The sequence below is a fragment of the Pocillopora verrucosa genome, chromosome 9, assembly GCF_036669915.1.
Source record: "Pocillopora verrucosa isolate sample1 chromosome 9, ASM3666991v2, whole genome shotgun sequence".
NCBI classification, from domain to species: Eukaryota; Metazoa; Cnidaria; class Anthozoa; order Scleractinia; family Pocilloporidae; genus Pocillopora; species Pocillopora verrucosa.
The window spans coordinates 10,491,085-10,509,528 of record NC_089320.1 but is presented as its reverse complement, the minus strand read 5'-3'; the positions used below and the strand labels follow the sequence as shown (position 1 = coordinate 10,509,528).

At 38.7% G+C, this 18,444-nt stretch overlaps 1 protein-coding gene and 2 non-coding genes across 3 annotated transcripts; 2 read left to right on the top strand and 1 right to left on the bottom strand.

Annotated features, from left to right (window-relative positions):
- The first annotated feature begins 5,342 nt into the window (after positions 1-5,342).
- On the top strand, positions 5,343-5,424 carry Trnal-aag (transfer RNA leucine (anticodon AAG)). The gene has a single exon. It is a non-coding gene; the product is annotated as a tRNA-Leu (tRNA).
- Positions 5,425-5,913: 489 nt separating this feature from the next.
- On the top strand, positions 5,914-5,995 carry Trnal-uag (transfer RNA leucine (anticodon UAG)). The gene has a single exon. It is a non-coding gene; the product is annotated as a tRNA-Leu (tRNA).
- An 8,690-nt stretch (positions 5,996-14,685) lies between these two features.
- LOC136283481 (uncharacterized) lies at positions 14,686-15,264 on the bottom strand. The gene has a single exon (XM_066172434.1). The coding sequence runs from the start codon at positions 15,262-15,264 to the stop codon at positions 14,686-14,688; it is 579 nt and encodes a 192-aa protein (XP_066028531.1).
- Positions 15,265-18,444: the final 3,180 nt, after the last annotated feature.

Here is an 18,444-nt window from a genome sequence, read left to right as displayed (position 1 = left end):
TACGCAACATTATCTACGTAGAATTACTTGTACAAATATAGTTTTGTTCTGTATATAACTAACTTGTACAAATGATGTTGTACAGTAATTTACGCAATAGGGCTTGTGTATCTCGACTTTACAACTAATTATAGATGTATAATTATTAACTAATCACAGATTATTGCACGTTGATAAGCTCACTGACAAACGAAGAGTGGAACCCTATTTAAGTAATTTCCGAAAATGACCACTTTGGGCGCTAGTAGAGGGAATAACGAACCTGTTACTTTACCAAGTAGACAAATAAAAAGGGAACCGCTCATACAAAATGAATTTTAGACTAGCAATTTTAAATACCTGGGAAGCTATATCACCTCTACCGAACATGATGTTAACATCAGACTAGGAAAGGCGTGCGATCCTCTACATCAACTGGACAAGATATGGAAATCAAACCTTCCAGACAACCTGAAAGGAAACTTCTTTCGAGCTGCAGTGGAGACCGTCCTTTTATATGGTTCAGTCTCCTGAACCTTAACAACACATCTGGTAAAGAAAATCGACGGAGCATACGCTAGAATGCTACGCTTTGCCTTAAACAGATCGTGGAAGGACCACCCCGCAAACGAAGAGCTCTACGGTCACATTCCGCCAATCAGTAAATCGCTACAGCAACAAAGGATGAGATTCGCAGGGCATTGTTGGCGCAGTAAAGAAGAACTAGCAGGGGATGTATTACTCTGGAAGCCAACACATGGACATCAGCCGAGAGAACGCCCAAAAAAGACCTGTATTGACTAATTGATGGATGACACAGGATGCAGACTTGAAGAACTATTAATTGCAATGGAAAGGTGGAAGGAGGGTGTCATGGAATACCGAGCAAGCTCCACCTGATGATGATGTTTTTTCGTTCACTTATGTTTTTTCCTCAGAAACCGCACGAGTTAGAATGTTTTTTCTTTCAGTTTAGGGGGTTAGACCGAACCATCCGAACCACCCCTGGATCCGTCCCAGGAATTTTTTCAGCGTTTTACTTGGCCAATTTACTTCAATTACACCTGAATTCGATCGCTCTACAGTTACACTCTTCATTGGGAAGGAAATATCTGCTCCACATACGTTCAACTGTAAGTCAAAGCCTTCGAAATGCACACCTTGCGAATTGAATTTGAAGCTTCACGCGTTGTTGCGGTTCATCAAGCTTGGCCAATTTTGTCTGTGCATTCTTCTATCTGGCGATATTGCCGTCAATCCAGGGCCTAATAATCTTCAACCACCTGCAGGCTTCAGAGGTTTATCAGTCTGCCACTGGAACATCCAACGACTGACTGACACCAAATTGGAAGAACTATCGCTAATGCTCACCTCGAACAACAACAGTGCTGCTAAACTCGACGTCTTAATTCTCACTGAGACGTTCGGATCAAGTAAAATTCCAGACAGCTATTACATGATACCCGGCTACACATTACACAGAAAAGATCGAATCGGGAAGAAAGGTGGCGGCATATTTGCGTATGTAAATGAGAAAGTTATGGCTTTACGTCGAAGAGATTTGGAACTGGATGATCTTGAAACTCTCTGGCTTCAAATTTGTCCTCATAAATCAAAGAGACCGATTTTGATATCTGGTGTTTACCGTCCACCTTCAGCCAACAAAGATTATAATGAGAGCTTGGGTAAAAATATTGAAAATGCCCATCTCCAAAACAATGAATTGATTATTCTGGGAGACTTTAATTTGGATTATATTGATTTCAACTGTTATTCAAAACATTGTCTCGCAAAGGCACTGAACAGTCTTGGACTAACGCAGATGGTAAATGGGGTAACAAGACCTGCCTCTGATGCGTGCTTAGACCATATTTATTCTAGTCATCCTGCTAGAATTAGAGAAGTATCCATAGGTAAATCTGGACTTTCCGATCACCTTCCGGTCACCATCTTGAGGTGCTACAAAACCATGGATGCACAACGTAAACAACATTCCAAAATCAAATACAGAAATATCGACAAAATCAACAAAGAGTGCTTTCTGCGAGACCTAAGAGAAGCCCCTTGGGATATCTCCTTTGTTTTTCGAGATGCCGATGACATTGTTGAATCTTGGTACAAAATCTTTAATGACATTCTTGATAATCACGCACCTTTAAAGTCCAAGAGTGTGAAGAAAATCAATCAGCCAAAATGGTTCACTAATGATCTATACAACGAAATAAATAAACGCGATAATCTTCTAAAGAGGGCCAGGAGAACACAAAATAAGCAAGATTGGTCTGCTTTTAAACTGGTTAAAAACAAAGTGACGAGGAAACTAAGAAATGCGAAGGAACAGTACTTTAAAACTCAGTTCAGTAAAAATCAAAAATGTCCAAAGAAACTTTGGTCTTTAATTAAAGACCTATCTAAAGATACAAAGAATAACGACGACTCCGTCCCTATTGCTGACGAAAACAACAACTTGATAAAGGATGACCATTCAATCGCTGAACGCTTTAACCGCTTCTTCGTTGATGTATATAAACGTCTCATAAAGTCGACACCTGTACTTCATTATGATGCTCTTCCTGGTCCACCAGACAAATCTAACAGTCAAATTGAAAATCTTATTCCGCAAATAACTCCTAGTGAGGTTAACGATTATCTTCTAAGTATACCTACACACAAAGCCACGGGAATCGATGGGCTTGGTGCCAGAGTTCTAAGGATTGCAGCTCCTGAAATATCATGCTCCATAGCTAAAATTATAAATCACTGTATTGAAACTTGTACATTTCCCTCACAATGGAAAATAGCAAAGGTTAAACCTCTTTTCAAGAATCAAGGAAACAAGCAAGATATTCAAAACTATCGTCCTATTAGCATTTTGCCTATTCTTTCTAAAGTCTTTGAAAGACACATCTTCAATGCTGTGAACACCTACTTAACAGAAAATTCACTTTTATACCGCTTCCAATCAGGGTTCCGTAAAAACCACTCCACGGATACTGCTTTGTTGTTTCTTCTGGACCAAGTCCTTCTTGACCTTGATAAGAACAACGTCAGCGGCTTAGTTTTTGTGGACTATAGCAAGGCATTCGACTTGATCAATCATGACATTCTCCTGGTAAAGTTAAGATCATATAGATTTCCAGATAATGTTGTAAAGCTATTGCAGAGCTATCTACTCAATCGCAAACAGTGTGTTACTGTAAATAACTCGACTTCGTCACAACTTACGCTAACCAATGGAGTTCCTCAAGGTAGCATATTAGGACCTCTACTGTTTTTAATTTTCGTCAATGATCTTCCCGAAGCTGTTGGATCGGACTCAACTATTCATGCTTACGCGGATGACACCACATTTAAAGCCAGCGCTAATATCGATAATGCACCTTTGGAATTGGAACGACGTCTTCAAGAATACATGGATAAATTAAGTAAATGGTCTAGCGAAAATGGGATGGTCCTAAACGCCGTTAAAACCAATGCATTACTTATCACCGGAAAGAGGCTACATTCATCATTAGCGGATGGCAATCACCTGTCAATAACCCTTGATGGGGCCGAAATAGAACAAGTAACTTCTTATAAATTGCTTGGTGTAACACTCGATCAAGATCTTACATTTAGCGACCACATTTCTAGTCTAAAGGCCAAGCTTTCTCAGCGTATTGGTTTATTGAAGAAGATAAAGAGATACCTTCCAATAAAAGAAAGACTCTTATACTATAACGCCTTGATTAAACCCGTCCTTATGTATGGGAGCATGGTTTGGAATATCTGCGACGCTAAAGAACTCCACTGTCTCCTAAGGTTACAGAAAAGGGCTGCCCGAGTAATTCTTGGAGTTGACTCTTATTCTAGAAGTGTTATAAACTTTAGTAAACTAGGCTGGTTGCCTTTTTTTGATGAAATCAAACTAAATAAGTGTACAATGATTTTTAAGAGCCTTAAAGGCGATGTTCCGATTTACATCAGAGACTTGCTCAAGACGAACAGTTCTGTACACAATAGGTCTACTAGACATGGCAATTTAAATTTAGTGTGTCCCAAATACCTAAGAAATAACGATGGTGGCAAGGCATTCAGTGTTGACGCAGTTAAGTTATGGAACAGCCTTCCCCATAATATCAAAAATAAGCCTAGTATAAAACTATTCAAAACAGCTGTGAAAAAGTATTTTATAAGCTCATATAGAAACCTGGACAACTTTGAAACAATATTAAGCAATAGCACATTATCTAATTTTAATTTTTTATAAATTAATTTTATCTTTCTGAATATTTTTAATATATCCTGCTATTTCTATCATAGAATTTTGTAATTATTTGTATATTTATCTATTTATTAGTATTATTTTGTAATGCTGTATAATCTAGTTAGAGGGCCACAGGTTTGTCAGCTTTTCAGCTGTTACGTGTCCCCCTCTATAAATAAAGTCCTTATTATTATTATTATAATTAAAGAAGTGTGACCGACTAAATTCGAAGCTTCACAAATCCCAAGAAAATAGTTTAAACTCTTTGAAATTTAAGGTTTCATCTACACCACTAAGCAGCGCTCGTTTTCAACGCTCTGTGATCTTTTTCCGTTGCTAAAGTGACGTGCGACTTATCTTCTTCATCTAAACTTAATTGTTATACGATCTCAGCGTGCCACTATTTGTCTTCAATCGGAAGCAGGCGGTGTGCATTTCAAAGGTTATAGGATGGTGCGGCACGGTGTGACACCGACCAAGGGAATCGTTCCAAAAGTTCTCAGTTGACTGGGAGGGTCCTAGATTGCACTGCCAAACAGAACATGAGTTATTTTCCCATATCATGAAATCGTAAATGCTTCCCTACCTAAAGTGTGCGCAGTTTACCTATACAAACAATGACCTCTATTTGGCGCGAAAACATGCCCCGATATTAGTGCGCGGACATTATCTGTTCCAAGATGCAAACTGTTAGCTTCGAGGAACAGATAATGTCCAAATAGAGGCTATTGTGTTTATTATCCTTCAAATGTTTTGTAGCGCGGCGTCAAAAATGTTAACGAACAGCTTACCGTTTGCTGCGTGGGATGTTCACTCTTCAGTGTTCTCTAATACGACCTTATGAACGAACAAACGAGTCCCGTCTCCAGTAACAACCACCAAACGCTCTCTCGTCTTGAATTAAAATTTAAACGAAGACTTGTCGTATTGGACTTAAGGTTTAAAAATTAGGGAATATCACCTAGAATCTCTTATGGGATATTCACAAGTTTTAGTCGGGAAATATTCAGTCACGTAACGCGTTTAGACCAATCGCCTGCCAGTAGTAATATTCAATGAATTATAATAGCGATTTCGTTAACATTATTAACTAGGAAATATAAATACGACAGCTAAGGGTAGCGTGGCCGAGCGGTCTAAGGCGCTGGTTTAAGGCACCAGTCTCCATGGAGGCGTGGGTTCGAATCTCACCGCTGCCAGGATTTTTTTCTCAGTGCAAAGGAAGTCCAATCAAGTTTAAATAATGAGGCTGAAGGCTTCCTCCTCGGTAGAAAGTAGGGAAATTTACATGTATAAAGGTTCACCTTCACATTTTCAAGATGGTGGAATATGATGCTCGTCTCCTTATATTTTTGTTTAACCATTTAGTTTTGTTTTATCGCAAGTTATTCAGCAAATTGCCTTTTCTACGAGCGATTGAAGAAAAGAAAATTCCAACATTATAAAGCTTATAAGTATATACCATGCAGGTTAAAAGTGCTGTTGGTGCGTGCTGATTGGCTAGTTCTGAAGTGATTGGCATGTACTAAATACACGTCAACAGTTTAATGCCCGACCATTTTTTGGTGTATTTGCAGAAATAAACTAATTTTTTAGGTTTCTTGATGTGCTTCACCCAAACAACTATTCACCTCATGATCAGTGTCGGTGAATGTGACAGACATGCCAAGAACGTACTATATGTTGAAGGTAGCGTGGCCGAGTGGTCTAAGGCGCTGGTTTTAGGCACCAGTCTCTTCGGAGGCGTGGGTTCGAATCCCACCGCTGCCATAACATTTTTGACCAGTAGATTTTTTATCTACGAACAAAATTTTACATGGGAGAAATAAAGGGCAATTGTGATTTTCTGGGAATTGTATTAAAAGATTTGATAAAGAAACATAAGTCGTTGAAATAGACCTGATGATGTTGATATTTTGAGCTGAGGAAGGTTCAATCTAGAGATTATTGCAGAGAAACTGAGGTTATCTGTTTAAGATAAGATGTGGGTCTGTATGCTTGAGCGTAGAAAAGATGACACCATTCGCTAAGATATTCGACAAATCCGCCATGTTCGACATGGTGGAAAGAAGGTTGCGCCTCTATTACGTGTCTGTGGACAAATGGTGGCCTCCGGTGATCGCGGAAGAATTGGTCAAGAAGTAAGGAGAAACACTAGATCACGTCTCGTGTTTCCCCCTACCCCTCAGTCGTGCTCTGGCTGCTTCCTGTGAGATTTATAACAGAACAGAGCACAGTCAAGGCTTCTTTACCTGTTAAGTATCAATCATAATATTCTCCCTTTCAGTTTTAAGTCAGCACAGCTCTGAATATTTGTTTCAACTCAGTGGTGGGCAAAAACGTTTACTTTACGTTTCCTGTTTATCATAAAAGGGTCGCTTGCCACTCGTTTGAGTATGTTTTCGAAAATAGATGCTTATTTCGAATAATTAAATCAAATATTAGAATTAAGATAACCTATGAATGAATACAGACCAATTTGAATGTGATGTGTTCTAACGCGGGGTTTCTATCTCTATTCTTTTGTTATAACACGATACGTTCTTACCTTACAGAGAAAAATTCAACGTATTTGATATCAAAAGCGTGGTGATCTCCATCTCCCTCTTTGTCTTTGTTTTGATGAATCACTTTTGTTCTCGCCGCCAGATAGTGAAGTATTGGAAGACACACAACAAGCCTCCAACTACCCAGGGAAAGTGAGAGTTTCGACTCCTCATCGCTCTGAACCTATGTTTCGCAACCTAAGCATGACATTTATAACAGTTTCTTCCCACAACAACGCCGCGTATCTTTTCAGTAATTTTAACTTGAATGTTTATGTTACGCGAGGCTGCTCATCAGTAAACAGCATAGCGTAGAAGCATGCTGTACTGGTAAACGGTTGAGGTTTTCCGAATTAATTAGTTCGACCCTCACTTAAGTTCGCTCCCTCCACCGCATTGGTACGGGAACTCATATCCAGCTGAGAGTTTATCTTTTAAATGTTGACCAGCGGCTTTCCAGCATTTCAGAGCCGCACACAAGAAAAATGGTTTTCTTGTATCAGACAAGGACCTGGTAAAGAACATTTTCACTCAGTCTTTCGAATTGAAATTAAAGAAAGTGAAAAAGAACTTCTTTAGGGTGATTGACAACCGCGAACTATTTTTGATGCTAGGTGACACCTATTCAGTCTTGCTTTGCTTTCCTCATTCTATTCTGTAAACTCTATTTATTTTTTGGTAACTTACCATCAACAAAACTGGAAAAATGAAAGGAAGAGTCTTCAAACGAAGATAGACAGAAGGAGAGAAGACTTTTGCTTCATAACTTAAACTATTACAGGGACCAGAATCTGATATCTCCTTACAGTAACACTACTCCGAATCATTCATTAAGATGATAAGAATAAAGGAAATGATCGTCCACCGGTTTGAAGCTGTGATCAAATCTTCCTTATCAGTACCATAGGATATGTATAGAGAACAGTATGGAGAACTTGCATACTGATGTTAGGGTGTAAAGACTTAACGGAGTCATCTCACGCACTGATATGACTGTGCAAAGTATTCAGAATAATCTATCCATGGATTTTGCGGAATTCGAACTCGCGACTTTGACGATAACATCGCATTACTCTATACCGTGAAATCAATGAAACCATCAAGCTACGTATAACAGAACCCACGTGGATCGATGAGGTTCTTATTTCCCATTACATTAGAAAGATTTATTTCAACCAGCAGCATGGTTGCAAAGTTAACCGAGTTGAACTCCGCGACGGTAGAGACGCTTTGACGCCTTTCAATTTCACTGGGGCTTCATAGATTGAGATTTCTTTTCAATAATTTTGTATCACAACATTCACTTCTTCGCCGGCTATATGGATGACTCTTAGTAGTGTTGGCAACTTAAGATATTTCGTTGGTATATTCTATTGTGAAAATTGTTCGCATACATTTAGAAATAAATGTCTTCAGGGCAAAATATTTCAACATTTCTCAATATTTAATTATTTGAATAGCTGGGAGAAACGGAAGCAATAAGTTCTACCTTTAAAATCACTGCATAAACAGCTACTTAGCAAACTTCAATTTCGAAGTGAGCTTAGCGACAGCTTGTTTGTCATCATCCGATTTTATGTAGGCTTTAACACAGTTACTCCAATAGTTTGCCACTAAGCGAGATAGGGCAAATCGTGGGCAAAAATCTAATTTTCAAATTTTAATGACAATAAAGTAGCAATTATATTAGTGTGGGAAGATGGTGGCCCCATGATTAACGAACTGGACTCGGAAGGTGCTGGTCTAACTCCTGTTTGGGTTATTACGTTGTGTTCTAGAGTAAAATAGTTCACACTTGCGGTGTCCCTCTCCATCCAAGATTCTGAAGTGGGTATCAGCAGACCTAAAACAATACGGGGCCGCTTACGATAGACCAGCACCCCATCCAAGTGGATACACCTACTATAAGTTGCTTGACGCTACAACAAAAAGAACTGTACAGCACTCGATTTCAATTTACTTTAAACTAGTAAAGGGATCCAAATCAGGTAGATTATCTTATCTATATCATGCTAGTGAATTCGTCTGTCATCCACAGCCCTCAATCAAGATTTCAAGAGCCATCTAACTGAAGAAAATTTAAAATTTTTTTATTGTAGTCTAGATAAATGATCAAATTTTAAAAGCAATGTGGTATGCATTGTGCACTGTAAAAACTTGGCCAGAATTTGATTACCTGTGCAATCCGTGCGAATCCTACGCATCTTTGTTTAAGATTGTTTCCTGTTGAAAGGAAACTTTTGACGGAAAAATGACTCAAGATATATATATATATATATATATATATATATATATATATCTAGCCTTATGTTAAGTGTTAAGTGACATACACGTGATAAGTTAACCCTAGCAGTCTTCCCATCTAGAGGCATAGATTGGATCCAGCGAACACCACAATCTACCGTGATTAACATTGCTGCAGCAATTGTACGTCACGCCATTGTACTGGAAGGGAATGGCGCAGTACTTTCCCGAAGTTGTTCGACGATGGCAAACTAAATAACAAATAACAGCTGTAAGTGACCAGTCCGGGCCATGGACAGTTTTATTTATACCATGACGTTATGAAACATGGCGTCATGGTTCAAATTTTTAAAACTTAGGCTAGCCCCACATTTTAATACCGCATTTTTGTCTCTGATATTTATGACCCTTGGTGCCCAGTTCACTTGAAAAAGCACAGAAAGAGCTTCACGTCAAGAGCAGTTTGAATGGCGTCGGTTGAAATTTGTGGGAGCAATCACAATTTAAAGTCGAGCTGCGATGACTTGTGTGGGGCGGTTGAGGACACATGCAATCACTATCATGAAAATTTTAGGTATGTACGATCTAATCTACGTTGGTTTAGTCCGAGTGCACAGCTGTTGTTGTTGTGACTTGTTGTCATTCATCTCAAACGGGTCAGCTTGGTATTCAAAAGAGTGCTTTATCGAGTCCGGGAACACTCATATCAAAAAAATTATTCCAACCTAAAGCGATTAATTTTTGTGTAAAAGTCATCGTGAACAAGGCTTCCTATGAGTGAAGAAAGTCACCCTTCAAATAAAGCAAACAAACAACTGTTGGTTTAAGCTGGTCGAAGAGTGTTCCCTGAAATTCTCGCAAAACTACTTCTAATACAAAACATGTCCTTTAACATTTATGTGGAAATTGCAGATGAGATGAAAATAAAATATCGGTCGGTCGCTACCTTCCACTCAGAAAAGAAACCCCGACGGCAAATTTGTTAAGTTTCCACTTGGAACTCAACGCTGCTCTCATAAGTGAAATTCCAACTGAAAATATCTATTCATTTTTAAATCGACGTCCTCCTTGGCGTTGTCGTTCTAACGAAAAAGCTAAAAAGAAAAAGTATGGTCCCAATCCTCTGTCGGCCATATCAGTTTGCTTTGGTTTTGTTTAGACCAATCATACACGGGAAATGGTATGGACAACTTTCATGTCAAAGTTAACAGACCTCGCTTAAATCAAAGCCAATATATGACTTTCTCATCTGTCTTAGGACTCGCCAAATACGGAGAAGGATATTACATAACTTTTTAACTGGTTTAAAATTACGCCTGATGACTTATTGCTAAGATTCTCTGTCTAGGAAAACAACAGCAGCGAGACTTACCACATTTCTTCTCTAATGGGGAGCAATGTAACCCCGAGCCACATTCCGAGTCTTGGTTGCACAGGTATGGTCTGAGGATATTCTCCATGTAGTTTGAAAGTGCAAATGAAATCATATCCTTCGGATGGGAAGTATGTGTCTTGTCATTGAGATCGCATATTTTGTGCTTCTGATAGAAATTAATGCTGTGGCAGTCGGGATAATCCACGCACAATAACGCACATTCTTCTATCCTCTTAGCTGGTCTGATCGCAATTGTGTGGTTCTTCAGGACTCGATCTTGTATGGAATAAGATGCGTCACAACGATTCGCTGATGTTGTAGGAAACCAACAGATTATAATAAGGAGGCCAGTCCTCATTCCTGTAAAAAATTACAGTTATCGACATCACGATATTTGACAGTTATTTACCGTCGTAGAGGTAATGATAATGATAATGATAAGGGATTTATATAGCGCTAAAACTAAAGACAATATTTAGAAGCGCTTTACATAAGTTAAAGTTCTATACTAATAAATATTAAAATATTCAAGGCAATAAACATGAAACAAACTGAAAGCTTTCCTAAATAGAAATGTTTTTAGTTGCTTTTTAAAAATGGCGAGGCCACTACTGTCTCGTTCTTATAGTTAATGGCAACGAGTTCCATAAAACAGGTGCAGCATGAGCAAAGGCCCGGTCCCCAAGTGAAGAGCAGTTGGCTTTTGGAACGAACAGAAGGATTGAGTAGACAAGCGAGGAGCATAATTATAATTAGTAGCTGGTTTCAGGGACAAAAGATCTTTAATGTAGGGAGGACTTTAGTTGTGTAATGACTTGTAAACAAAGAGGATCAATTTAAACTGAACTCTGAACGTTACAGGGAGCTAATGTAGGTCGATAAGCGCAGGTGTGATATGATCAAATTTTGAAATCTGAAAAATCACTCTAGCCGCAGCATTCTGAACTTTCTGTAAGCGATCGAGTTGATATTTAGGTAGACCGAAGAGAAGTGCGTTAGAATAATCAAGGTGTGAGGATATAGAAGCGTGGACCAGTCCTAGTCGATTGAACAGTAAGGAATTTTCTGATCTGTCCTATGTTGTATAATCCGCGAAAAACCTTGCTACAAATCTTGCCTATATGAACGTTCCTTCGCATATGGGCATCGAACCAGGACCCAAGGTTCCGGACGCTTTCTAAAGGTTTAATGAGGGTGTCACCAATAATAATAGATTCAATAGATGTTTTTTCAAGTTGTTGAATTGGCGGGTGTCAATAGTTAGAAACGAAGTTTTTGCGTCGTTTATCATTAAACGATTAGCAATAAGCCAGAGACAGCGTTAATTTCGGAATGGATAGAGCAAGGTCAGAAGGAAAGGTAAATCTGGGTGTCGTCAACACAACCATGGACGGAAGGGAGATGCTGAGAAATAATGTTGAAGAGGCGGGAGACGTAGAGAGTGAATGAAATAGGCCCCATACAACTACCCTGGGGGACTCCACAGTTCAGATTAAAGTCATCAGAAGTCTTATCACCAACAAGTATAAGTTGTTTGCGACCGGACAGAAATGAGTCGAACCCATTTAAAGCAGTCCCGACGACTCCGAATGTTCAATGGTGTCAAAAGCAGCACTAAGGTACAAAAGTACGAGAAGTGTCACTGCTTTATTTTCCATACTCATTAAGATGTCGTTTTGAACTTTTAATAAAGCAGTTTCTGTCGAGTGATACTTACGAAAGCTGGACTGGAATTTAGGGGAGGGGCATTTTTTTCACAGTGGAAGAGAAGTTGTTGAAGTGCAGCCTCTTCCACTACCTTAGAAATGAATGAAAGATTAATGACTGGACGGAAATTTTTACAGACCAAATCAAGTCCAGGTTTTTTCAGTAGAGGAAAGACAACGGCGGTTCTCCAATTTTCTAGAACGTGACCACGGAGAAGAGAGAGATTTACCATCTCAGTGATAGGGAGCGCTAATACATCATGACAGGACTTCAGTAGCCATGTAGGAACAGGATCCAGCCGACAAGAGGCATTGGAGGATTCTTGAACAATCTTAGACACTTCTTCGATGGATAGCGCGGTAAAACTCTCCAGATTCTCCTTAGGAGTAACAGGAATGAGTCGAGGTTCTTAAACTAGAAACTTGTCAAGATTTTCCTTTATGATTTCAATTTTTTTGAGGAAGAAGGTGCCAAATTCGTTTGCTAGCTTTGTGGGTCAATGTGCTCTGGGAGAGCCGTCTCAAGTGGTTCCCTACACAAAGAATTAACCACACGAAATACATTGCGAGAGTCACCCGCACACTGATCAATTAGGTTTGAATAACAATTCAAACGTGCAGATTTAAGAAATGCAGAGTTCTGATTACGAACTTTATGGTAATTATTCCAGTCACCAGGGAGGTCAGTTTTCACTGCTTTCTTTTCGAGGCGACGACGTTGACGCTTGAGTTGTTTAATATCATCATTAAACCATGAGACCTTTGGACGATTAATCATAGTCCTTGTTTTAAACTTATCCAGTATGTCAATAAGGGTCTTGTTAAACCAGTTGGAGAGTGCATCAATGTTGCAAATTATCGCTTCCTCGGCTAGCGCGTGGATAAGAAACCAGGGATTCAATTCTGTGAATATTTCTAGCTTTCCTTCCTCTGACTCGACGGCCAGCGCGGCATCTCCTGTAGGTCGATGATAATGGCGAAGAACAAGGCCAGTAAGAAAATCGATGAAAGACGTCTGAATAGTAGGAACCACAAATTCCAACCTGGCGGGTGTCAGCATTATTCGTAGACAACAGTTTATTACCTGGATACGAGACCAGGCCAGAAACCGTAGGTAGGCAGGTTAGCAGATAAATTGGTTTCTTTTGCAAGGGACCAGGATTTAGCTCAACATCCACGTGGACAGTTAAATCTTTTGGTAAAACCAAACAGGTCGGACCATGTTTGTACCAAACTAAAATAGGCCGCTTCGGAAACTTTAGCTCTTGGTTATTCTTGATAAAAGATGTTTTTGCGTTGAACTTGGTCAATATTGGATGGCAGAGGCCTTTAGGTAGCCATACCATTGTAAGAATTGTAAGATATAAAACAAGTTCAGAAGCGAAATAAAGCGGCAAGTACGAACATAAACGGCTGCCATCTTGATCGGCGCTTACATTACCAATATCAAATAAAGAGGTGAATAGGAGTGGATATTTATTGAGCTGCGTAGTGGCTCGGTAAGTATCCACGACTTTCACCGACACAGAGGTAAATGATCGTTTTTGTGTATAACACATTGAAAGCAAAATATCTATTAATTCCGGTTAATACACCGAAAAATGGTCGGAAATTGGACTCTTGACGCGCGATTCTGTCTCTTTGACAACTGCTCGGAGATAAAAATGCTCGCTAATCTCTTCCAAACTAGCCAATCAGCACGCGTGCAAAGCGCTATTTACTCCCCTGCGGTATGAAATACTGATGACTATAATATTCCTTTGAGAAACTAGAGACAACTTTTTAAAGATATGTTTCTACTTGGGCTTTTTTTCCACTAGACCAATTTCAACGTTTATGACAATGAAAGTGAAATGTTAAGCAATATAGCCGAAACGAGTACAAACGAAAAGAGGCTAGAGAAGGAGGACGAAAAATCAGATGCGAAAGGACAAATTGCTATGATAAACTCATTAAACGAAAAATTCCCCTTCAAAAAACTAAGAAGAATTCGATCCCCAATTCTTAAATATAAGAAACATGGCACCGAGAGCTAATCTAAAAAGTAAGTGGAATAAAAGTAGGAATAAATAATAACGAAATAATCTTACTACCCAAATGGAAAAGCAGATATTTAGGAAGATCGAACAAGAGACGGCAACCACGAAATGAAGTACCGACTGTTAGGACTAGCGTTGTCTAGCTTGCCTTCTGGATGCAGATGATCCTAGGTAAATTAATCAACACGTATAACTTCCTGTCGTGCCAACGGGCATTTCTTTAATGATATTTTCATTGTTAGACCACATCATATTATTATAAAGTTCAGATATAACGCGCGCGTGTCATTGATTGAAAGAGCGTGTTTTATCGGAGTACAGAAGACGGAGCTAAGCTAAAGCTGTCACGCTATCTGCCATTTTGTACAATGTCTGACCATTTCCCGAACCTCTCTCTAACTTTTTTGTTGTTAAGCAATCAATCACTCAATCAATCAATCTTTATTCCTCCTAAGATAAAAAGTTACATCAGCAGTTAGGAGTCTGAAAATACATAAGACATACTGTATATATATATACATAAAACATACTATATGAAATAATAGAAAGATCAAAAATTATATTTAAAGATAAGCCTATTTACAAAAACATTCTTAAATCTGTCAGTCTTTATATCTGGGCGACGAGCACTTCTGTTTCTGAGTTGGTACTTTGTTTCTTTCTTCTTCGGAATGATGTGATTAAGCGCGCAATCGGGATCCACTGAACGTAACTTGAAAATCTTCTTATCTGCCTTTTCTAAAAGTTCTCGAATGTCTATTCTCTTAGATGTGTATTTCCTTTTAAAGCATCTGTCCATGAAGTTTTGTATGACCGTGAGATCTGAGTCTATAGCGCCATAAACAGGCAGACCATAAGTGAAGTTTGGTAAAACTAAGGCGCTAATTAGGTGGTCTACTTCACCTTGACTGAAACCTTCCTTCCGTAAAGATCTTAGTACAAACAGACACTTATTTGCCTTAATCAACTTTGCACGTACTTGTTCGCTATATTTACAATTCTCTTGTAACGTAACACCTAAAATGGGCGGCTTCGTGCATTGCGGAATGTTATTAACTTGCGCAATATCCTGAACAAAACCTTTCTTGCGAAAAATAATTTCTTTACATTTCGACGGATTACAAATCATACTATTTTCCTTAGACCAAATTATAAACTGATTCACCAAGTCCATACGACAGAGGCCATTACTCCAAACGGGAACAATTGAAAGTGAAATTGCGGATAACGTGAGCATATACAGCCTAGCGTTCAAAGAAGAAAAAAAAAACAAACAAACGAACAAACCAAGAATGATGGATAGCAGCATATGGCAGTTTGCGGCTTTTCCCAACATCTAGGCAGTTCGGAAAGCCGCAAAACTCTCGAACAAAAAAAATCTTTCAATATATGCCTCTCTGTACCACTGAAGATATATAAAATAAGAGCAGCGTTGAGCAGTCATATTAACTGCTGAAGAGGTTTCATAATGTTTTTAGTAGGATCGTTATCCATTATTCAAATCTATACTAATGAGTTTCTCTGCAATTTCATTTACCTATCACGATACAACTTTAAAATTTTGTTTTCATGTCGCCCAAGGTGACATGCTGGTAGTTCTGTATTTGCAATAGAGTGGAAAAGAAGGATCCAGAACTTCAGTGAACACAATTTATTATCATAAATTATTAAGTCTGACACCCTCGAAATGTCAGACTGTAGCAGGTATCACTTTACGACAAGTTCCACAAAACATTCTCGTCTTTTTTTGGCAAAAATATAATCATAGAGAGATTTTACTGTATGCAAGAGTCGGAAAGTGCATCGACTTTACGACTAAAAATTTATTCTTCAAGGAACCCAGATGCTGGATTTTGATGCTTGGGCAGTGTTAAACAATATAGCCGAAACGAGTGTAAACGAAAAGAGGCTAAAGAAGGAGAACGAAAAAACATGCGAAAGGACAAATTGCTACGATAGACACGTTAAACGAAAATTCCCCTTCAAAAAACTAAGAACGCTTATTGTTAATTCCCAATACTTAAAATGGAAGAAACATGCCCCAGAGGACTACGCGCCTTGCTGCGCAATCATAAATGTTTTATTATACTTCGATAAAATACAGGGTGTCTTGAATAAATAGAGCACAATATTTTTTTTTTCCGTTTTTGGTCACGCTATCATAGAAGCATATTTTTTTGACTTTCGGCAAATCTTTTTCATATTTTTTTAAATAAAGAGCATTTTTGTGCTGGTGATATCGAAAGTAATTTTTTCCTCTGATTACACTTCAGCGGCACAGACACCAGAATCGAGCCTCTATGTGCCACAGAAGATGTATAAAAATAAAAGCATCGTTGAGCTATCACTTCAACTGCTGAAGACGTTTCGTAATATTTTTGATAGGATCATTGCTAGGTAGCCTACGTATTAGAAATAAAAAAAATATTTGTTCCCACTGAGACAGACGTCTTTGTGTCTAAAGTTTTCCTGCAATTTCATTTACCGTTCCCAAAACAAATTGAAATGTTTGTTTGCACGTCACCTTAAGTGACATGCTGGTAGTTCTGTATTTGCAGTAGAGTGGAAAAGAAGGATTCAGAGCTTCAGCGTACATAATTTATTTGAATCTGACATCCTCATGATGTCGGACTATAGCACGTACCACTTTAGAACAGGTTCCCTGACAGAACATGCATCGACTCTACGACGAAATTTTGTTTTTGAAGGAACCCAGATGTTGGTGTATTGATGTTTGGGCAGTGTTAAACAATATAGCCGAAACGAGTATAAACGAAAAGAGGCTAGAGAAGGAGAACGAAAAATCAGATGCAAAAGGACAAATTGCTACAATAAACTCATTAAACGAAAAATTCCCTTTCAAAAAACTAAGAATTCTTGTTAATTCCCAATACTTAAACTATAAGAAACATGGCACCGAGAACTAAATCTAAGTGGAATAAAAGTAGGAATAAATAATAACAAAATAATCTTACCACCCAAATGGGAAAGCAGATATTTAAGAAGATCGAACAAGGAGAGACGACAACCAAGAAATGAAGTACCAGCTGTTGGAGAGAGCATCGTTGATTTCGAAGTCTTAAGCTTGCCTTTTGGATGCGAATGATCGTGGGTAAATTAATCAACACGTATAACTTCCCATCATGCTTTCGGGTGTCTCTTTAATGATCACGTTTAACTGCAAATAATAAATATTTCGAACAAATTGGCCGCCAGATCAACCGACTCCCAGAAAATTACACTAAAATCACTGTAATGCATTTGTCTTCGCTACTTAATGTGTTTTAAAAGGTCACGCTTAAGATTCCTCAAAAATGGGATCAACGAGTAATATTCTACGAGGTTGTTGTTCGGCAAATTTCTGAACTATAGCATCGTAATCGACTGGCTTTTCTTAATGAATACTCCTTAATACTCGGTTGTCATCGTGGTCCGTAAGTAGCTCTTGACTTGTTTTAAAGTGCTGTTTGAGCGTTCGTTATCAGCTGATGTTACTGGAATTGTACATGCAATTCGCAACAACAGCAACAACAACATGTTCGGAAAGATGTCGGGATCACAAGCCTGTAGATAGACAGAAAGTGTAATCAATAGAGCCGTCATTTGTTATCCTAAGGGAAATTTGAATAAAAACAATTTGAGTTACTTCGAACCTGAAGGCAGGTTAAGGCGCGTCTCGTTTGTCCGTCTCGGATTGCCAGTTCTCATCCAAAGATCCGTATTCAATGTCGAGAGGTTGTGGGCTTGGGAAGTCTGACATATACATCTAGGAGACTTCAGCTATGTCTACATTTGTGCCCGCTACAATGGCGCTTAGCACAAGACCAAGCAATCCTCCGAGTGGACCCAAATCTGAAAAAAAATCCCTGTGATAAATGAGCTTGTTTGTTCAATCATTCATTATATCTTTAAATATTTAAGGTTAAGTAATTAAACAGTCGAGCGTTTGATAATTTATATAGATTACCTTGAATGCAGGAATTAAAGAAGTGTGACCGACTAAATTCGAAGCTTCACAAATCCCAAGAAAATAGTTTAAACTCTTTGAAATTTAAGGTTTCATCTACACCACTAAGCAGCGCTCGTTTTCAACGCTCTGTGATCTTTTTCCGTTGCTAAAGTGACGTGCGACTTATCAGTTCTTCATCTAAACTTAATTGTTATACGATCTCAGCGTGCCACTATTTGGTCTTCAATCGGAAGCAGGCTGTGTGCATTTCAACAGGTTATAGGATGGTGTCGTTGGCACGGGTGTTTGACACCGACGCAAGGGAACGTTGTTCCCAAAGTTCTCAGTTGACTGGAGTGT

Coding starts and splice junctions, on each gene's coding strand:
- LOC136283481 (XM_066172434.1), bottom strand. CDS start 15,264: ATGATTTGTAATCCGTCGAAATGTAAAGAAATTATTTTTCGCAAGAAA.